This window comes from Danio rerio, chromosome 4 (genome assembly GCF_049306965.1).
Source record: "Danio rerio strain Tuebingen ecotype United States chromosome 4, GRCz12tu, whole genome shotgun sequence".
Lineage (NCBI taxonomy): Eukaryota > Metazoa > Chordata > Actinopteri > Cypriniformes > Danionidae > Danio > Danio rerio.
The window spans coordinates 5,750,636-5,770,630 of record NC_133179.1 but is presented as its reverse complement, the minus strand read 5'-3'; the positions used below and the strand labels follow the sequence as shown (position 1 = coordinate 5,770,630).

The 19,995-nt window shown below is 36.6% G+C and overlaps 1 protein-coding gene across 2 annotated transcripts in view; it reads right to left on the bottom strand.

Annotated features, from left to right (window-relative positions):
• Positions 1-19,995, bottom strand: part of ahcyl2b (adenosylhomocysteinase like 2b) — a 70,030-nt gene that overhangs the window by 13,275 nt on the left and 36,760 nt on the right. Inside the window, exons 2-8 of one of the 2 annotated variants that reach the window (XR_012401465.1) lie at positions 9,209-9,317; positions 7,165-7,308; positions 4,954-5,054; positions 3,123-3,225; positions 2,938-3,032; positions 1,458-2,862; positions 94-1,184 (exon numbers count right to left, since the gene is read on the bottom strand). Coding sequence is in view for 1 of the 2 variants with exons in the window: in NM_201340.1 (NP_958497.1) it covers positions 2,756-2,862; positions 2,938-3,032; positions 3,123-3,225; positions 4,954-5,054; positions 7,165-7,308; positions 9,209-9,317 (659 nt within the window). In the remaining variant the exon portion in view is untranslated. 2 annotated transcript variants of the gene reach the window in all.

The window sequence follows — 19,995 nt, the reverse complement described above, 5'->3', positions numbered from 1 at the left end:
TAATTTTTGATTTATATAGTATTTTAATGCTATTTTTAAACTTGTTTTATATAGATTGCATTTGTTTTTATTTCTTATTATTTATTTCTTATTATACTATTAATTTCCAATGTTTTTATTTTGTTTTATTACGCACTCACATAACCTTTGACCATTTAGACTGCATATTAATGAATTAAAAATAAATAACGCAAATAAAAAAAATTGTCATTTATATGAGATTCTGCCTGGATTGAGTCAACCACAATTTCTTTTTAATTTTGTTATAAAGACAATAAAGAAACCTTATCAAACAGCAGAATGCAGGGCCGGAGCTACGAGGGCTGGGGGCGGTAGAGAAAGAATTCAGAAAGAATTTGTTTTAAGTTTTCATAGAGGATTGTTCACTCAAAACTGAAAATTCTTCCTGTCATTAAATGCACTCCCGTCATTCCAACCTTCAAAACACACATTAAGATATTTTATAATATGAAATAGCAATTAAATTATGAAAAATGTGAGATTAAAACTAGGCATATATATAATCCAGAGATCTGGTCCCCGTGTCAGGTCAGGTCAGGTGTGCCCATATATTCATGCGGCGGCGGAGGCGTACTCTAAACTTACATGGGACAGAACTAGACTATAGTGGATGACATGAGACAAGCAGTCTAATTCATTACATGTTTTGGTGAACTAATTCTTTAAATACAACTCTCTTAAGCTATAAAAGGAAAAAAATGCAGAAGAAATTTGCTGGTAAATTAATTTTAGAACTGCCAGTCATTTTCACATTAGTTTTTCAGTTAGGGGATATGCAGCCTAATAAAAATACTTATAATAAAAATGCAGCCTAATAAAAATACTTATAGTTCACTGCTGAGTCCCACAGTAGTCTATTATTATTCAAATTAAGCTAAAATTGACAAAACGCAGAACCCTTTTGAATGTTTGCTTTCGTTTTGACATGGCTAAAGTGCACTTTAATAGTTTTGTAAAGAAACATCCCATTGTGCAGCAACAGTCTCAAGTTAGGACACTTAATAAATGTCTTTTGGGATAAAGATAATCGGCCTGCGAAGTCAAGTTTACAGTTATACAAGAAATAGTTAAATAATGCGCAAGTAAGAGGATTTGCCACGAATCAACCTCTTATGCGCTGCAGGTAGGCTGAATGATAGTCTTTTAAAAATATGTCATTTAGGCTGTTCTGCTATTTGCTCATGCAAAATGAAACACTGGGGAGTTTCTGGGGAGTGGGAAGTCTGGGGTTCTCTCCCAAGACTGCTGCCCCCACGACCCGCCCCTTAAAAGCAGCAGAAAATGAATGAAAATAAATGAATGAAAATTAAACACCAGAAAATTTATTGTAGGCCTATTTTAAGAGCTAAAATACAGTTAGCATATTGAGTTTGTTTTGACTTGTAGCTCATGGCACTACAAAATGAAAATAACCTGAAAACAAGTTACTAATAGGCTTAATAAATAAATATAATGACGGGTAGGCCTAGGAACCTAATGGTTTATGATGGTGATTTTACAATGAAAACCGGACACAGAAAAAAAAAACTCACTTATGATAGCCTAAGATAAAACTTTATTTTTTTACTTTAAAATGATGAAAAAAATGAGTAGTGCGTTATTTCAAAATTTAACCAATTTTCACGGCAATAACTGTAAATTTAGGTATCTTTTTTAGGTATTTTTCTGGCTACAATAATGCCATAAAATGTAACTACATTTTTTTCTTTTTAAATGAGATTAAATGATTGTAACATTGAACTTTTTTCTACACTGATGTTGGTTGGGTAATAGCCTATGTGAAGCGTGATGACTGGGTTATGCTGATTTCACTTATTTACCAATTATACAACCGTGGGTTAGCTTGCATGTGTGGGCATAGTTTGACGTCTTTACCTAAAACTTTAAACATTTATAGGCCTTTTATCTGAATTAAAATGTAAAGAAATAAGCAAAATAAAATATGATTTAAAGCACTCAATTAGCGAAGCAATAATCTTACTGCGTAATAAACCGTATCGTTGCTTTACATTCATTGATAAAATCAGTAATTGCAAAACTATAAAAAAGTATATTACTGCCTTAACGCCCCATTCAAACAGGGCGTCAGCGTCAACGCCTCTCATTGACATTGAATGGGTGATGTCAGGCGTTGCTGAACTGCATTGTGGATCTGTCGGCGCCGATTCAGAGGCGTTGCTCGCTGCAGAAGTTGGGACTAGCTCAACTTTTCAAGCGCCGACAGAAGCGTCAGCCAATCAGATCGCTGTATGCAAATACACCTGCTAGATAGTGGCCTATTGCTGACTGAATTTCATTGGCTGTAGCTGCTATGACGATTGCTTTAGCCTCAACTTCAGACACGCCTTCAGTCAAGCGTTGACGCTGAAGGCCCGTGTGAATGGAGCGTAAGTCAGTAACTTAGGCAATAATGCAAAGTAATAATAAATGTTAATAAATAGCCTAAATGAAAGGAACAAGAGGGACCAAAATCAGTCATCAAGACTTGTGCCCCCTTAGGGGTTTAAAATGTCCCCTCAGTTATGACATCCTAGCACCAGGCCTGCTAAAACATAACATCCATCGCATCAGCGCATAGCAGTTTCAAACCTTGCCACTAGATGGAGACATTGCCATTTGATTTGGAAAGGCTTCCACATTGTCCTGCCCTGCTACATTACAGATAAAAGTTGACATCATCCACATGAAATGCTTGAAAATTGACTATTTTAATGCATTTATCGAATCAAATTACCTGTGAACTCCAGTCACGCTCTCCTCCACGATGCCTTTGATCTTTTTGAACATGTTGGGATATTTCTTATAGATCCAGTGGGTCAAATCCCCTCCGTCATCTAAAATCTACAAGGCATAAACTAATGAGGCAACAAACAGTCAGAATGTTTGAAATATTTCACTATATATAGTAATACTCACCATATTAGGCTGCCAACCCTCCACGTTAACACAGCGATCGATACACCACCAGAAATCATCCTCCGATTCCCCCTTCCAAGCAAACACTGAGAAACCTGCCATAGAGCACACACAGCAGCACATCAGGACAGAAGAGTGTAAGGTAACACGATGACAATGAGAATACAAAAGGGCGAAATATTTACCTCCCTCTGCCAGAGCGGCTGCTACCTCGTTTTGGGTGGAGTAAATATTACAGGCGGCCCATCGGCACTGAGCCCCCAGAGCAGAGAGAGTCTCCATTAACACCTGCAAACACACAAACATACAGCTAAAGGAGTAGCTCATCCAAAACTGAAAACTCCATCACTTATAATTCACTTATTCACTTGATCTTCTTTTTTCTGTTGAACACAAAAGAAGATACTTTGAAAAATGCTGAAACCCTGTAACCATTGACTTCCATATGCAAAACCTAATTCATAAATTTAATCTAGAGGTTTCTCTTTAAAACATCCTTCCATTATCAGTGTGTAATGAATCTTGGGATATTCAATGCCACAAAGGATCCAGCGGTTGATTGAGAAACGAACAACGTATTTTGGGGCTGCATCCGAATTTGAAATGAGACAGCCATCGTAATGCTGCAATGACGCAGAGCGGGGATGCAGCCTCAGAAATGAGACACAGCTATAGTATGATAAACAAATACTATGGAAGCCAATGGTTACAGATTTCGTACATTTTTCAAACTTCTTTTGTGTTCAACAGAAGAAAGAAGCTCAAACTGGTTAGGAACTACATGAGGGTGAGTTAATTCTCAATTTTGGGTGAACCATCCCTTTAATTAGAGTAAATAAAATTGATTTCAGTGACGTGAAAAGCGCAGGCAGAATCAAGGACTCCAGTCAAGAAAAAAATGACACTTTATTTATGGTTTAACAAGGAATGTCATGAAGTATAATGAAAAATTAAATGATGTTATGAACTAGTTTCTGTGTTTATCGATGCAGTAAATAAAGACTGCATTTTAAAATGTGTTTAAGACATAGAAACATATAAAGGTTAAGCAGATTGTTTGATTTAAAAAAAACACATGGCACTTTATATTTTCATTTGATCACATTTAATAATTTAATTGTTCATGTTTTATATCTTCATTTGATTAACAATAGTAATTAAATTATGTTACAAATAATTTGTAGGAATAAAGTAATAATCATCATATCATATATTGTATCATATCATATCAGTAATAATCATTATATGAAATCATATATCATATTTCAGATCATATATCAGATCATATATCATATAAATGCCATGTTAGCAACTAAGGCTATTTTCATGGTATTTCATTAATAACATAAAATTAAAAACCACAAACAAATTAATACATAATTTAGATCAAACTTTTAATGTTAATATATTTTTTATGTATTCTAATATTTATTTATTATAACATTATTTATTGATTCAGGTATTTATTCATTCACTTGTTCGTTTATATATTCATTTATTTATTCATTCATTTATTTGCTTATTTATTTATTCATTCATTCATTAATTTATTTATTTATCTATTAATTCATTCATTAGTTAATTCATTCATTTATTTATTATTTTTAATGTTAATATAGGATATAAAAAATAATTCTAAACTTTTTCCTGGTGGCACGTCACTGAATACCTCCTTGAGTAAGAATAAGTAATAAATAATGACACGTGATGATAAATAATAAATATATTATAAATAAATAAATGATAAATGACTCAAAAGCAATGCTCGGCCCTACAAAACACAGATGTCTGCATGCATTAAAAAATAAGCAGTATTTTTTAAAACCTCTTCAGTAAATACAGTACTGTGTGGAGATAAAAAATGTTCCCAAATTGGTCAAATAATGCCCTAAATGGTGGTAAAAAATATAATTATGGTGGTGGAATTGCAAGGATAGCATGTAATTGTATTTAATTAGTTTAACATAAAAAACAAAAAGAAATGGCGTATTTGTGTGAGTGTGTACAGAAACTCACAGCGGTCTGTGCAGTGATGTGGGTGCAACCAACAATTTTGGCTCCAGCTAATGGCTTCTCTCCCTGAGCTCTCTTCCTCAAAGCCATGAGCGCAGGCATCTCTACAGTGCAAAACAAACACAACAGACATTAACAGATGCACAGAGTATTACAATGATTTTATCTTTGAGCATCTTTGATTTACACAGCAAGTAGTGCTAATACAGCTATGGAAAGAATAGGGCCACCTGGAAATGCTCTGTACTTATGATCTATAGTTATGCACTGGAGTATTTTTTGTTTTATTCTGTAAACTGCTGATCACACTTCATGATCCCAATTAAAAATAAAAATGCTATAAAGGTTTAATCTTACATTGTATTCAGTTTTAGACCGCACCATAGCAATGTTCTACTTGCAACTCCACATTGACAAGAAACGTCAATGCTTTCAGAGCTTTATAGAACAAGACAAAGAGGAAAATTTTACTCAAACTCTTATCTAACAGACACATTAAATAAAAAAAAAAAACTTTCTTCCTTAGATTTTGTGTTTTAGCAGACTTGCTAATTCTCAATATCTGTCCACAGGAGGCTTGACAAAATTGACAAAATGAAGATATAATAAATGCACATACACAACATTATAATTCTTTACGTTAAATGAATGAGAGAAAAAGCAAAGGCAGCATGATCCACCAAACTAATAGACTAATTTTATAGTAGGCTATTTGTGCAAACACTGCTGCTTTGTTTTTAAACTCTTTTTTAAGAACACTAGAACACTTTTAGGTAAATCATTCCACAGTTTGGTTCCCTTTACAGAGAAAACAGATTGACCAAATGAGGTCTTACACATTGGCACTAGACAGTCACCATTAGCAGTTGCTCGTGTCACTCTGTGAGAGGTTTGATGCCCACTGACTAGATCAGAAAACAGCACTGAAACATGATTATTTAAACGTCTTAAAGAGACTTTTTTTTGACAGCATGCAAAACACAGCTTAATTTGCTCACTAATAAAAACATATCTATAGATTAAACCTATAAAGCCCACAGTGTTTTCTTACATGATTTTTTTATTTCCCTTTGCTATTTGGGTTTATTGATAGCTAATTAGAATAAAACCTGAGAATAATCTTTTGATTTGATGTACTTTTAGAGAAAAATGATGTCCATATATGTGGACTCGTGGTCCGAATTTACATAAAACACTTTTCCTGACAGTTTTTTTAATGCATATACTGTATAACATGTAAAAAATGTTTTGAATATGTTTTGACTATCAGAGAGTAAAAACTAAATTTTTGCTCATTTTGTACAGTTAAAAACTTTTCATATGACACTATATGTCTGTAACTAAATATAAAGCATTCAGGCACTTAAGAGCTAAAATGTGCTGTACACGTATGTGGCCACTAAGTCCAATAAGGATAAACGCCAAAATGAATACTTTAATTTTCTCTGCCATTTCACCATGTCTGACAAGTATTAACTCGGTTTAAAGTAAAAGTTTTTTTTTTTTAATGTTGCGATTCACTACATAGTTGGCTGGTTAGGTTTAAATAACTTCAGATAATTCTAAAGAGACAAATATTTCATGAGCCAGAGCTCCTTAAAGAAGTATTTGTATATTATTATTGTTAGTATCATTTTAATAGTAATGTAATGTAATGTAATGTGTATTTATATAGCACATTTACTGTGTGGCCATACACCTAATGAGCTTCACAATCATGAGGGGGGTCTCTCCACACCACCACTAGTGTGCAGCATCCACTTTATGGAGATGGAAAAAATTGTCTGCATATGATATATTATTATTGTTATTAGCACTTTAATAGTAATGCACTTAATGGAAACAATATATATATATATATGCACATTTGGCTTTACATTGTGCATCAGATACCCTGCTCTCTAAAGCATTGTCATCAGAAATTCATCTCAAGCAGAAACAGTTTTAAGCCTCAGAAAAAGAAAGAGACAGTGCATGGCCATGTGGTTTTGAGGGTCTAAAGGGGGCGTCCTGCTGTCTGTGAGCACACACTGAACATATGGCCTCTCAGCAGCACAGGAAAACACCAAAAACACACGAGCACACTTAAACGTCACACATAAACAAATACCAACGGCTTGTTTACAGGCCTGTGGAAAACACACAGAGTTTGCGCAATCTGTGTCACACTCGTAAAACAGTTATATGGCTTGCTGACAGAAGGGCCTTTCCCACCTTGTTCTGCAATCTCGATCTCCCTGCGCCCGAAGTCGGCCTGTTTGATGTTCTTGATGCAGAAATCGCCGCTACCTTTGGAGTTTTTCTGCTGCTTGTCGCGAGGAGAAGTTTCGTCATCGGAGCTGTCAGTGTATGAAGCGGCTGGGGAGGGGAATAATAAAGAAATGAGTCAGAATTATTAGCCAACCTGTATATTTTCCCCCAAATTCTGTTTAAAGGAAAGAAACTTAATAGTCCTAACTCCTTTTATTTTCTGATAAGTGATTTCTTTTATCTTAGCCATGATGACAGCACATAATATTTGACAAGATGTTTTTTAAGATACTAGTATTCAGCTTAAAGGGACATTTAAGACATGTTAAAGTAACAAAGTGACATTAAAGGCTTAACTAGGTAAGTCAGAGCAGGCCTGGATTGGCTAATCGTGGGGACCGGGAGAATTCCCAGTGGGCCGATCCGTTTTTTGGCCGCGAGGGCCGGAGTCCCTTTTTTTATTTATTTATTTGACCATAGCCTCACTCTTTTTATTCATTATTTTTCTGCGGCTTCGCTCTTATTTTCTCGCAGCACCGTGAGCAAAATGCACCCTGCAGGTTAATGATGATGTAACTATTATTCGACCCCAAACAGAGGTTCCTTAGTGAATATAAGAATTCGAATAATTAATATTAATGAATATTACACCTGCTCAATGAAAATCAGATGATTCCCTACATTAACAAATCTGACATAACTTGATCAGAAATCTAAAAAGGGAAGAAAAAGATTAAGCCATCAATAGAAAGTAATACCGTGGTAGAGAGTCTTGCAGATAACAGCGCAATACTTATGTTTCTTCCAACCGCACCAGCATAACAGCCCCATTGTGGTCTAGTGGTCAGCACGTTACGTTACGACGCTGTCGACTCTAGTTCGAACCTCATCTGAGATTATTATTATTATCTATTATTTTTTTTTGTGTGTTAAGACTTATAATACTGTTCGGGTTACTTATGTAGGTGTACATATTTTATTTTTTGTGACCACAGTTACAAAGGACTGGATATCTACGGTATAAAATTTTTTGCACAGAATATATATTCAGATATTGCAGGACAGGACATTGTGATGCTTTAAAACATAGTGTTGGAGATTTAGCTACCCATTAATGTTCTCATATTTATGGAAAAACATTGGAAGTTCTAAAGCAGATGTTTCCTTGAAAAAAACGTGATCCTGTCATTAGAAACTGAATTGGAAATGACGTTATTTTAATACAGTCAGTCGTGAACTGATGTGGGTCGACATAAGGCTTGAAACTCCAGGGCTGAAAAGGAGTCCCACTTCAGCCCTGACTGGTAATTAGGCAAGTGATTGTATACCGATGGTTTGTTCTGTAGGCAATAAAAAAAAAAAAAAAATATATATATATATATATATATATATATATATATATATATATATATTGATTAAGGGGGCTAATAATATTGAAAAATGGTTTGGAAAAACTTAAAAACTGCTTTTATTCTAGCCGAAATAAAACAAAGACTCCAGAAGAAAAATATATTATAGGTAATACTGTGGAAAAAATCCTTGCACTGTTTTTTAATAACATCTATTTAAGTTATTTTTGCTTTTACAAAACTACAACAAGAAAGAGAGAGAGAGAGAGAGAGAGAGAGAGAGTGAGTCATTGAATCATTGTAAATATACTGATTATTATTGTTTTTATTACCGTTAAAACATTACCGTTTATTATCCTAAAACGTGGCCGAATCGATCTCTACCTTGCTCTGTTAAACATCATTTGGGAAATATATATAAGTTAAAAAAATAATTCGCAGGACAGCAAATAATTTTGACTTCTACTAATATAGTGTCCTGTGAGAGTCCCGCAGGAATGTAGATTTTACTTCCCCTCCTAAAATCTGCTCTGCTTCATCAGTTTAATCCTCTTTAAAATCCTGCCACACAGGAAAGACATTGCTCACATGCTGACACTCTACACGAGACCCCTGACGTAAAGTAAAACAGCAGCATGTATGTATGTATTATGGCGTACCTGAGCTGTAACTGTCTGTTGAAGATTGTGAGATGGAGCGGGACAAAGACCTGCGGCCGATCTTGGTGGGACGTTTGTTGAACTCTTGCTTCTGGTCTGCAAACTGAATCTGTGTGGAAAAAAGAAAGTATCGGGTGAGACTCCTTGAAGTGGCTAAATTCCTTCCTTCATTTATTTTCCTTCAGCTTAGTCTCTGATTTATCAGAGGTCATGAACCGACAACAACTCCAGCATATGTTTTACACAATGGATGCCCTTGGAGCTGCAACCCAGTACTGGGAAAGTACTCAGTTAGCACTGTCGCTCCAGAGCAAGAAGGTCACTGGTTTGAGTCTAAGCAGGGCAAGTAGGCATTTCTGTGAGGAGTTTGTATGTTCTCCCCATGTTGGCGTGGGTTTCCTCTGGGTTTTCCGGTTTCCCCCACAGTCCAAAGGTATGCGCTACAGGTAAATTGAATAAACTCAATTGTCCATATGTTAATGTCCTAAATTGTGTATGAGTGTGTGTGAATGCGAGAGTGTATGAGTGTTTCCCAGTACTGGGTTGCAACCGAAAGACCATCTGCTGTGTAAAACAGATGCTGGAATAGTTGGCGGTTCATTCAGCTGAGTTGACCCCTGATAAATAAAGGACTAAAGACTGATTTATACTTCTGTATCGAGTGTTCGGTGTGACCCACGGCACCTGCCTTGCAGGTAGCGGTGCATTTATACACCTGCATGCTGTTTGCGTTGCAAATGTTCCCCTGTTTCCTGTTTCTTTGCTGGTGTTTTGTTTTTTCTGAATGCTACCTCAAATGTACAAGTAGCTAAAACTCGCTCATTCAGAAGCGGGAACTGGCGAACGTGCAACAACATTAATCATAAGGTAAATACAAAACAACAGTTTCCATGTTGAGCTACTATACAGGATTCGACACTTGTAAACACTCCCTCCAATGGGTTTGCACGACTCTCTGCCCCGCCCACACTGGTCACAGCTACGAAGCAGACTAATCACAGAGCTAGCGATACGCAACGTTGCGACGTGCAGTTACATTTGAGAGGTGTGTGTCAGCGTCAGCCATGCTGAGGGCTATGCGACCACACCCGAGCATACACATATACGCTTAAGGCAGAAGTATATTTCAGCCTTAAGCCAAAAGAAAATGAATGAATGATACTAATCACAATATTGTTAGTTACATATTTTTGCAATGATTTCTAATTAAAACATGAATATTTTGCACAATTTGGAATGCTAATTTCACTGCTTAATGACATTTAGCATTAAAATAATAAATAAAAAAAGATTGTTGTCTTTTTTCTTATTTTGAGATCTGTTTAAATTAATTATTAGATAGCAAAATATCAAGAAGCTTCAATCACAACAAATGTGATTTTAAGCTCTAAAATAAAAACCTTTTCATTTGAAAATATGAGCAAAACGAAAAATAAAAACAATGATTAACATTTTACCAAAACCGATACCTAATAAATCCGGAGAAACTTTTCTTCTGTCTTTACACAGGCACACACACACACACACACACACCCACACACACACACACACACACGAAATAAAAACTGGCAATATATTTTAACAAGTTGTATTTTAAACCCCAAATGATCTTTGAACTGTTTTCCTGTACTGCTCCAAGATAATGCTAAACAGTGTGCCTATGACCACAGGAAGTGTTAAATGAGTATGCAAACAATGACAAATCCCAACACAACGCTGCGATTCAAACATTAAGCTGAATTAGCCTTTACTCAGAAAGTGAGAAGGAAATCCTAATCTTTAACAAAACCTGACCGGCCAGAGAGGCACTTCCTGTTTCATCCCAGTTATGCGGGTTTAGTGTAATATTTCATTACCATAACCTCAACAGCAACAGCATAAGCGTACTTTAAAACCCCTAAGCTTCTCTCAATGAAAGTCTGAAGAGCACCCACCATAGATTGTGTCGGTAAAATGCGCTACTATTAATGTCGCGGCAGCTGTTGCCTAGAGAGAAGAGTGCGCTGTGTGAAGCGTGAGAGGATTACGCCGCGGTGCAGTCATCCCCTGCTGACGTTATTATCTAAGTCAACAGCAAGCCTCAAATCCCCCCGCTCCATCAAGAGATTTTTTTAAAAGCATGACTATTACATAACCCTGTGCCATATCAGTGTGCAAATCAAGCATGCAGTGAGAGATCGCAGTGATTAATCTTTACGTTAAAGCAATAAGAGGTGCTGTTTTCAGGATGGATGGATGGCTTTTGGACCATGAGTAAAACGCACAGTTACACAGACGAGTGTGCGGCGGCCTAATTTACAGACCTTAACTCACACAGACATATCATTGTGTCTGAAAGCCCTTTAAAGGAGGACTTATGCAAAAATCACTTATTATAAGGTTGTGTGGTAACATTGTGTGAATATATCCAGGCTCTAATAGTAAAGAGTTATTAATTCTGCTTTTTTTATAATCACACTTGATAAAAACAGGCAGCAGAAACACTTTGATTTACATTCTGCCTTTGTTCACGTCATCAGAGGGCGAAAGCCCCACCCATTAGGGACGATCTCATCCTCATTAACATAAACAGCCCTGAATGAGATGCAGCCGACCGCCATTAGAGCTTTCAGCTGCTGAAGATAACGTCAGCGACTGAGAGGATTAAAAATGTGGAGATTTAGGATGCACAAATGAACAGATTTCTATCTCTCTTTCTCGCTCACGTGTTACATGCCAGCACTTATTTGGTTATTTTGTTGCTTATTTTTATATCTCATCATGTGTTTCTGTCTGTCACCCAGTCCCCTTCTGTACTTGCTCTGCCTACTCCCGTCTCTGATTGGCTGTTTCACTTGTTCTTCCTGCAACCAATTCCATCTCTCCTGCTACCTGAGTGGTTACCACTCTGCCCAAGTCCCAGCCAATCCCTGCATGCCACCTGGCTTTTAAGGGTGCATTCACATCTGTAGTTCGCTTCATTTGGTCCGACCCAATGGCAATAAATGATACATTGTAGCATTTTCTGTTGTCTTTGGGTCGTTTTCACACAACACTGCTGGCTTTGGTCTGAATTAAACGAAAAGAACCAAAATGCACTCATCTGACAAAACCCACATCATTCATTGGCCAGACGTTGTTGAACATAGTTCCTAAACTGCTTATCGATTGGTCAGAATTCATGTGTGGAAAAATGCCAATGGAACTCCCGCAAGTAAACAAACCGGCAAACACAAGTAGTCAGTGGTTCATATATACATTATATTCATAAAGACTGTCATTTGCTTGGTCTCTAAATGAATCATCAGTTTTGAATGAATCACTTGAATGTTTGATTCATTGAATGATTAATCCATGATAGCACCTTGCTGCCATCAACTATTGGTTTAAATGTCAACTTTATTTATCGATGACACACAAATCAAAGCATTGTTTAGTATCATTATGAGAAAATAAATTCTAAAACAATATTCAAATTTGAGCATTTTAAAATGAGCCGAATCACACACAGACGTTATTTGAAATAAAATATTTCCCATTATAGATTGATACAACTTGGACCGCTTTCTAGCCACAATCAAGCTGTGCCACAGTTTGATGTCAGACCAATTATTTTCTCTATCCATTTCTAAAGAAACCAAGCCATGAAAAAGAAAATGACATGTTTTAAAATAAATGCCCTGAATTTGCATTTGCCCAAAGCTGAAAGATCAAGTCCAACAAGAGTCAACGATGCTGGGAAGAGATTGCATCGGACCCCCTCTTGCTCTGCTCGGCAGAAGCCACACGCTGTGCACACAGATGGCTTTGGACTATTTTCATTCCAGAAGGGTAAGCTTACATCCCGAAGACCACCCTGTTGCTTTCTCCCCTCTTACCTTCCTAACTGAAGGCTCGGAGATCTCTCCATCCTTCTTTTTCTTCAGCATGACAGAGCAGCCAACAAAAGAAACAACGCTAAAAGGAAAAACCGGTGTAGAGGACTTGTATACTACCGTTATGCGCCACCGGTCTGAACTGATCCATTGGCTTGCGCCGCACAATGCTAGACTGTTCCCTTTGTGCATCACTTTTAATTGTTAATTGTTTCAAGGCTGGAAGAATTCTGGCTTGAAAAAAAAAATGTGTGTCTGTGTGTTTGTGAAGGCTTTTGGGGTGGGGTTTCAGAAGGTGATTACTTTGTCTAATGCTCAAGATAACGACACATGCCAAGGACACATACTGCCACCAAATACAATTACAATACACTCTTTGTGCTTTTCCTCGGAAGACAAGGGACAGAACGGATGTCAATTACTCTGGTATGTTCTTCAGTTCTTTCAACCTTACCTTTGGAGCTAACGTCAGTCTCAAAAGCTGTGCTTCCATCCAAAGATGAGAGTTACTGTGCGTTCACACCGAAAGCAGCAAGAGCATCAAAGGAACTGGAAATCATTCATTTTCGATGTAAGCAGCATGTCTTTGCCAGTGTGGGCATTGAGGAGACTTGAAATCAAGTCAACTTTATGGTAATGTCCTATGAGGTGGTTTGATGACAAGTAATCGTAATGTTGAAGTCCACCGCTTTAGAGGATGCCAGAGAACACAGTCCTATGAACTTTGGTTCTGACCACAGTTGTTCTCAAGGGTTTGCTTATTCCAGTCACCGTATTTCCAAAACTCTACTTACAGCTAAACAGATGTGTTTTATCCTACACTTTCGCCAACTGGTGAAGTTTGTCCCGCGTCGCTGTCGCCACTGACTTGCATGGTTCGGGACCTGTAGAGCTGCGCATCCATGGATTTGCTCTTCAGTGTTTGGACTCTCAGCAGTGAATATTAAACCACACTCAACAGAACTTAAACTCTGAAAACTGAACTGACACGGTTTCAAATCCATGTAGTCTATGTGAAGCTGCTTTGACACAATCTACATTGTAAAAGTGCTAAAGAAATAAAGGTGAATTCAATTGAATGTGTTTAAAGTCTTGATTTGAACGCACCTATTGTTGGAGCACATCTGACCATTTCATCATAGGTGCTGAAGGTGGATTCTCCCTGCTTTTACTGAACTCTTGGAATTACTAATTTGCTTGATTCTAATGCCCTCAGTGAGCTGTTAGGTTTGTATTCAGTGAGCATATCAGTAATGTCCCTAGGTGCTTTGATTTGCAAATAAAGCACCGTTATCATCCAATGAGTCAAAGTGAACAAAACTGACACTTCCTGATAAACTGGCACCCACAATCAAAAAGAAAAAATGGAATTTGCTGCAATAAGAAAAGCAATCACCCTCCTCAAGCGCCCTCCTGCCCCTTCTGCTGTTCACTTTCTTCCGCGACACCTCTACGCCATCCAATGCCCCCAACAACCCCCATCTCCCCCGCTCTCCACTTTCGTGCAAGACACCTCTCCATCCTCGGGTGACATGCCGGATCAGTTACCCCGATCTGTTCCGGGACCTTGCAATTCACAAATTAAGCACTGCAATAACCATTTTGATGACAGACTTTGGCTGAGGGATTTTAGATTGACCAAAACTACCTTTCAGATATTTTACAACATACTCGCTTCACTGGTTTGTATATTAACACCATCTCATCGGCCCATTTTTGTTATCATATGATCTTTTAAAACAAAATCACATGATGTTTTTGATGCGCATGCAGGATTTTATTTGGTAAATGTGTTTCTTTTGCAGTTTATTCCAAAATGCACATAAAAAGGGTGGATTTAAACGGAGCATAGTCACCTTTACGGCTTGTTGATGATCAACTGTTCAATTCAATTCATCTTTATTTCTATTGCGCTTCTACTATGTAGATTGCTGATGTCAAAGATGTCAAAGCAGCTTAACATTGAAGTTTTAGTAAACTGAAACTGTGTCGGTCCAGTTTTCTGAGTTGAAGTTCAGTTCGGTGTGGTTAAAATTTTACTGGTGAAAGTCCAAACACTGAGGAGCAAATCCATCGATGTGCAGCTCCACAAGTCCCGAACCAAGCAAGCTAGTGGCGAGGAACACAACTTCACCATTTGACGAAAGCTAAGAAAAAAAAACCTTAAGAGAAATTAGGCTCAGGAGGACACAACCATTTCTCCTCTGTATAAAAGTCTTGTGCAGAGCTGCAGTCTAGGCACTGGAGGCTAGAGAACTGTTGACCTCTAACAAGTCAAATGTGCCAAGACTTTAGAAATGTTTCATTAATGGAAAATATGACAGCTTCTTGATATATACTTTTAATGACAACTCATTCATCCAAAAGAAAACATCAAGACAATGGAGGCTGTTCTGTATGTATTCAGTGGTCCACATCCCATATTTCTTCATTGGTGAATTATTACACTTTTTTCCCAGTATGACTTCACACCTTTCCCATAGACTTGAATCACAGATCACTTTATCTAAGGGAGTTTAGAAAGTCAAATATTTGAGAGCTATTGGCTTATGTGGGCTGCTGCACATTTGCACAAGACTAATACTCTTATTAAAACCTTCACAGAGCTCAAACAGAAATGAACGTCACAAGTTACATCAAGGTCATGGGTTTGATTCCCACAGTACTCGAGAACTGATAACAACTGGTGAAATATTACAGTAAAGTTATTTTGGGTTCTTTGTTGCATCAGGAGCACAAGCAAATGCTGAAAAAAAAGGGTAATGGGTTTATTTACATGAGTTTCAAATTAATATATATGTAGCATTCATCCATTGCATCCTTAATCATCTGATTGATGTATTCATTATCCTTAGCACTATTTTGATGACTCCCAAACAGACACTTTTACTGATAATAAGTAACTTTGTGACTACATTTCAACTTACTCTACTAACTAACCTCTAACCACTTGTATTTCTCATTGGAGGGTTGTTTCTTATTCATGTAATGTCAAAGGGGATTGAGTATAAAAGTGTAACAACATACTGTACTTCAAGGTTGATTTGGATAAAAAGTGGCTGTCAAATTCACTAATGTAAATGTCTATACTGTAAGTTACTCGAAAACGCATTCAAGCACCCAAACACAGATGCAAATCTTTGACCTGCTTTGTAAATGTGTGGCTGAGTGAGTTTTACAAATGAAATGCGTTACTTTTTAAAGGTTTTTGGCGTTAAATTAAATGCGACTATTATTCAAGTAGCTTGATTCAATGTTAAAGGATGCTATTGACTCTGAAAATAGGTGTCCTATAAAATACATTAGTTTAAGTGCTAATGTATTGCATTATACTGCTATCCAAGACAATTCAAGCATACGAATAAACTTAGGTCATATGTTAGACGTTATTTTTGCTCCCATTCAGACACTGTCTGCATGGTTTGAGTTCATTTAAAAAAGCTGTTTGTTTATCAAGAAGCTAAAGATAAATTGAAATGAATACAAAGTTATTGAATATTCAAGAAAAATCATGTAGAAGCTTACGCAATATATATAACAAAAAAAAAAAAAAAAAAACGGACAATCATATCCTAAAACAAAGCATTACAGTCCTCTTTAAATGATGCCAAACTGCTCCCTAAAAAAAACAAGGTATTTAATATCTTTTAGAGGTTAATATGAATGGATTTATGTCTTAAACCAGATGCAGAAAAGCTTCATTTCAGAGAATGACAACACAAAGGCCGTATGTTACCGGAGGAGAGAATCAGGCCACATGAGCAGCACTTCCATGAAAAAAAGATCACTTATGTAAGAACGAGGAAAAAAGGACTACTAGACCCTCGCATTGGGTTAACGCTAGATTTCAGACACACTGCTGCTGAGAGCTGATGATTACAGAACAGGGCAGGGTGAAAACACTCATGTTTCCTGTAAACGGATGTCCGAGTGTTCGCAGTCCAGCTAAAGCATGTTTTTCACGGTGAGAGCTTCCGCAATGAACGCAAACACACAGCCGCTGAAGCCTTTTTCCAATGTTACTCCAGGATAATCATTACCACGGCTCTGTACAAAGCCCCAGTGAGCTGCAACATTGGTCATGACTTGTGATGAAATGTAAACATTGCTGATACGAATCTTCTGTCCATATAACTTGCATCTTGTATCACCTGCTATAAATATACCATTGTTTTGAAATCTTTATTTTGTATATGTATGTACATGAATTTATTTATTTATTTGTAATGTATTAATATTATTGTTTTTTTTTAAACAATTTTGTATGTTTTTTTCTGTAGCACAGGTTCAAAGTTCCTAAAAAAATATTAAAAGACACATATTTTTTTTAAAAAGTGTGTATCCGATTGTAATCAAAGCTAAACGTTCAGATCCAAAGAGTGTCCTTTTGTTTCACAGAATACCTGCTTTGGTTTCTATGAACATGACATTGTGTTAAGGCAAAACTAACAGTAACAGGTTGTTTTTATATTGATGTTATTTTTTATTACATTACATGTTGTTGTGTGATTACCATATGCCACATGATTACATCTTGTTAGACAGTGGCAGGTATGTGGAGAAAGCTGAAATATTTCAAACCAACCACAACAGACTAGCAGTTTGACATGCACTTCACAACAACACAACCGTGTTTCAGGAAAAACTGTCTGCATGTATAATACAAAACATGTTTTTTTTTTTTTTTGGCACGAGACGGTGACGGTGTAAAAAACTCCTGTGCAAAATCTCAGAGTAGTCAGAATAAAAAGAGTATAGTTTGACACTGATTTAAAACTAAAAATGTGTTGTTTTCTTCCTTCCTTTCTTGCTTTTTTTGCCATTCACAAGCAAATTATAATCCTGGACCAATTTCAAAATGAATATACACAACTAACAAATTGCATTTGGACTGAGAGTTATCATATTGTGATACAGCATGTGGCATTTTTACAAAATTACAATCAAAATATAATGTTGGAGCATTTTTGGTATATTTTACCAAATACTATTGCAATTTCTGCCATTTTACCATTATGTTTGCCAATAGATTAGCATCTTAAGTGTCAATAGTCAACATCAAATGAATCCCTTTATTATTATTTGTCAATTTCTGACAAATAAAATTCTCTAAAAGATATTCTTTCTGCTAGCGTTGGAATAGATGACACCAGACCTCCATTTACCTTTATTTTTCAGTGCCACTTAATCTATCAACAAAGTTCTTATAATCAATGGTGGATGCAGGATGCACTGCTTGACATTTTTAAGGACACCATGATGCATTTATTTCATGAACGTTCCAAAAAAAAAAAAACATTTAATTGAAATAATGTCTTCACTGTCTAATCAATTAAATGGATTCTTGCTGAATAACAGTACTTTTTTTGAAAGTAGTTTATGTAGGCAGCTTACTAAGCTTTGGAAGTGAGCCGACAATTCATTACTGTCTGACTACAAGCCACAAAATCAACCAGATATTACGTCCACGTTTACTAAAGGTCACACTGAAAAAGCTACCGCATGTAGCGGAGATGCTGATGATCAAAAATTGGTAATATGGACTTAATTTGGGTATTTATTGCGAAAACAATATTATTGAGGACAATTCATGTCCACTGAGTGACCAAAAAAAGTCAAATATCTATAGAGGAAAGGGTGAATTTTCATATCATACACAAAAAATATCTTCAGTTCTGCTCCTGGATGCCTGCAGAGCTCAACCACATTTAAACACACTGAAGCAGCATGATTTCTTCTTCATTCTGTTATGATAAAAACATTTCTAGTCTCAAAAATGAGCTCTTTTAAAGGGGTGGTCCACTACAATATCATATTTTAAACTTTAGTTCAAGTGAAATGTAGCTGTGTGAACATAAACAACATCTCTGAATGAAAGACGCTCAAAGTTCAATGCAGCGGGAGACTTGGCTTTTACAGAGCTAGCTTGGCAAAGCCAACAGCGAATGAAGTTTGGGAAATACAAAAAATACATCCGGATTAATGAGATCATAAACCCTTCAGGTTATGCGCATACACCCTGCGAAGGGACGTGGTTAGAGGCGCTGTAACGTTATAGCAGATAAAGCTAAAATGCTGTCCAAATGCTGCTATTTCCACAGAGCTTCTTCTATTTCTGTATTTGGGCATCCAAAGGACACGACAAAAAAAAAAAGAGAAGTGCTAACAACTTAATGTTAAATTGATCTGCGAATCAATGCAAATTATGTTAGCTGACCAATCAGAGCCTCTTGAGAGCGGGTATTAAGAGGAACTAGGAAATATGTGCCGTTTAAAGGTAAGAAGAGTACATAAATATATACACTAGATATCGCATAGCGTCAATAGCGCCGCCACATTTGAACAGTGCTCCCAGGACACTAGTCAAGACAGTGTGCCAATGTGAAGATGCTGGACTTTAGCGCCGTCTACGGGTGCAGAAACGAGCAAACAAAGAAAACAAAGCACAAAGGCAAAACATTTCATAGGTAAGATTTACAGTAGTTTACGTTTTTGTCTTATATGAACTTTTGTGCAAAACAGGTATTATTATTGATGATAATACAGTCACTTACTGCATTCACCAGCAAAGTAGTTCCAACTCACACTAAATATGCTGATAATGCTAGTTTTGTTTAATAAAATCAGCAAACAATGCAAAAGAAATATGACAACGAGATGCTGCGGTGCCAGAAACTTGAAATATTGTCTTCTAGTGAAGGAGTCGTTTATAATGGAAACACAGACAAATCACTCCCTCCGTCAGTGTGAGAAGTTAAAGCAGGAGAGGAGGTGTGTTTCAGGACACGGATTAGATCAAAACTAACAGGGAGGGTGGATATAGTACATGTCCATACACACAAACACACACTCTTTGTCAGGAATGCCTGTGAAATCCCTTATCCATCAATGTAGAAAAGTGATGTAAAATTAAAATTTTCGTAATTTAAAAAC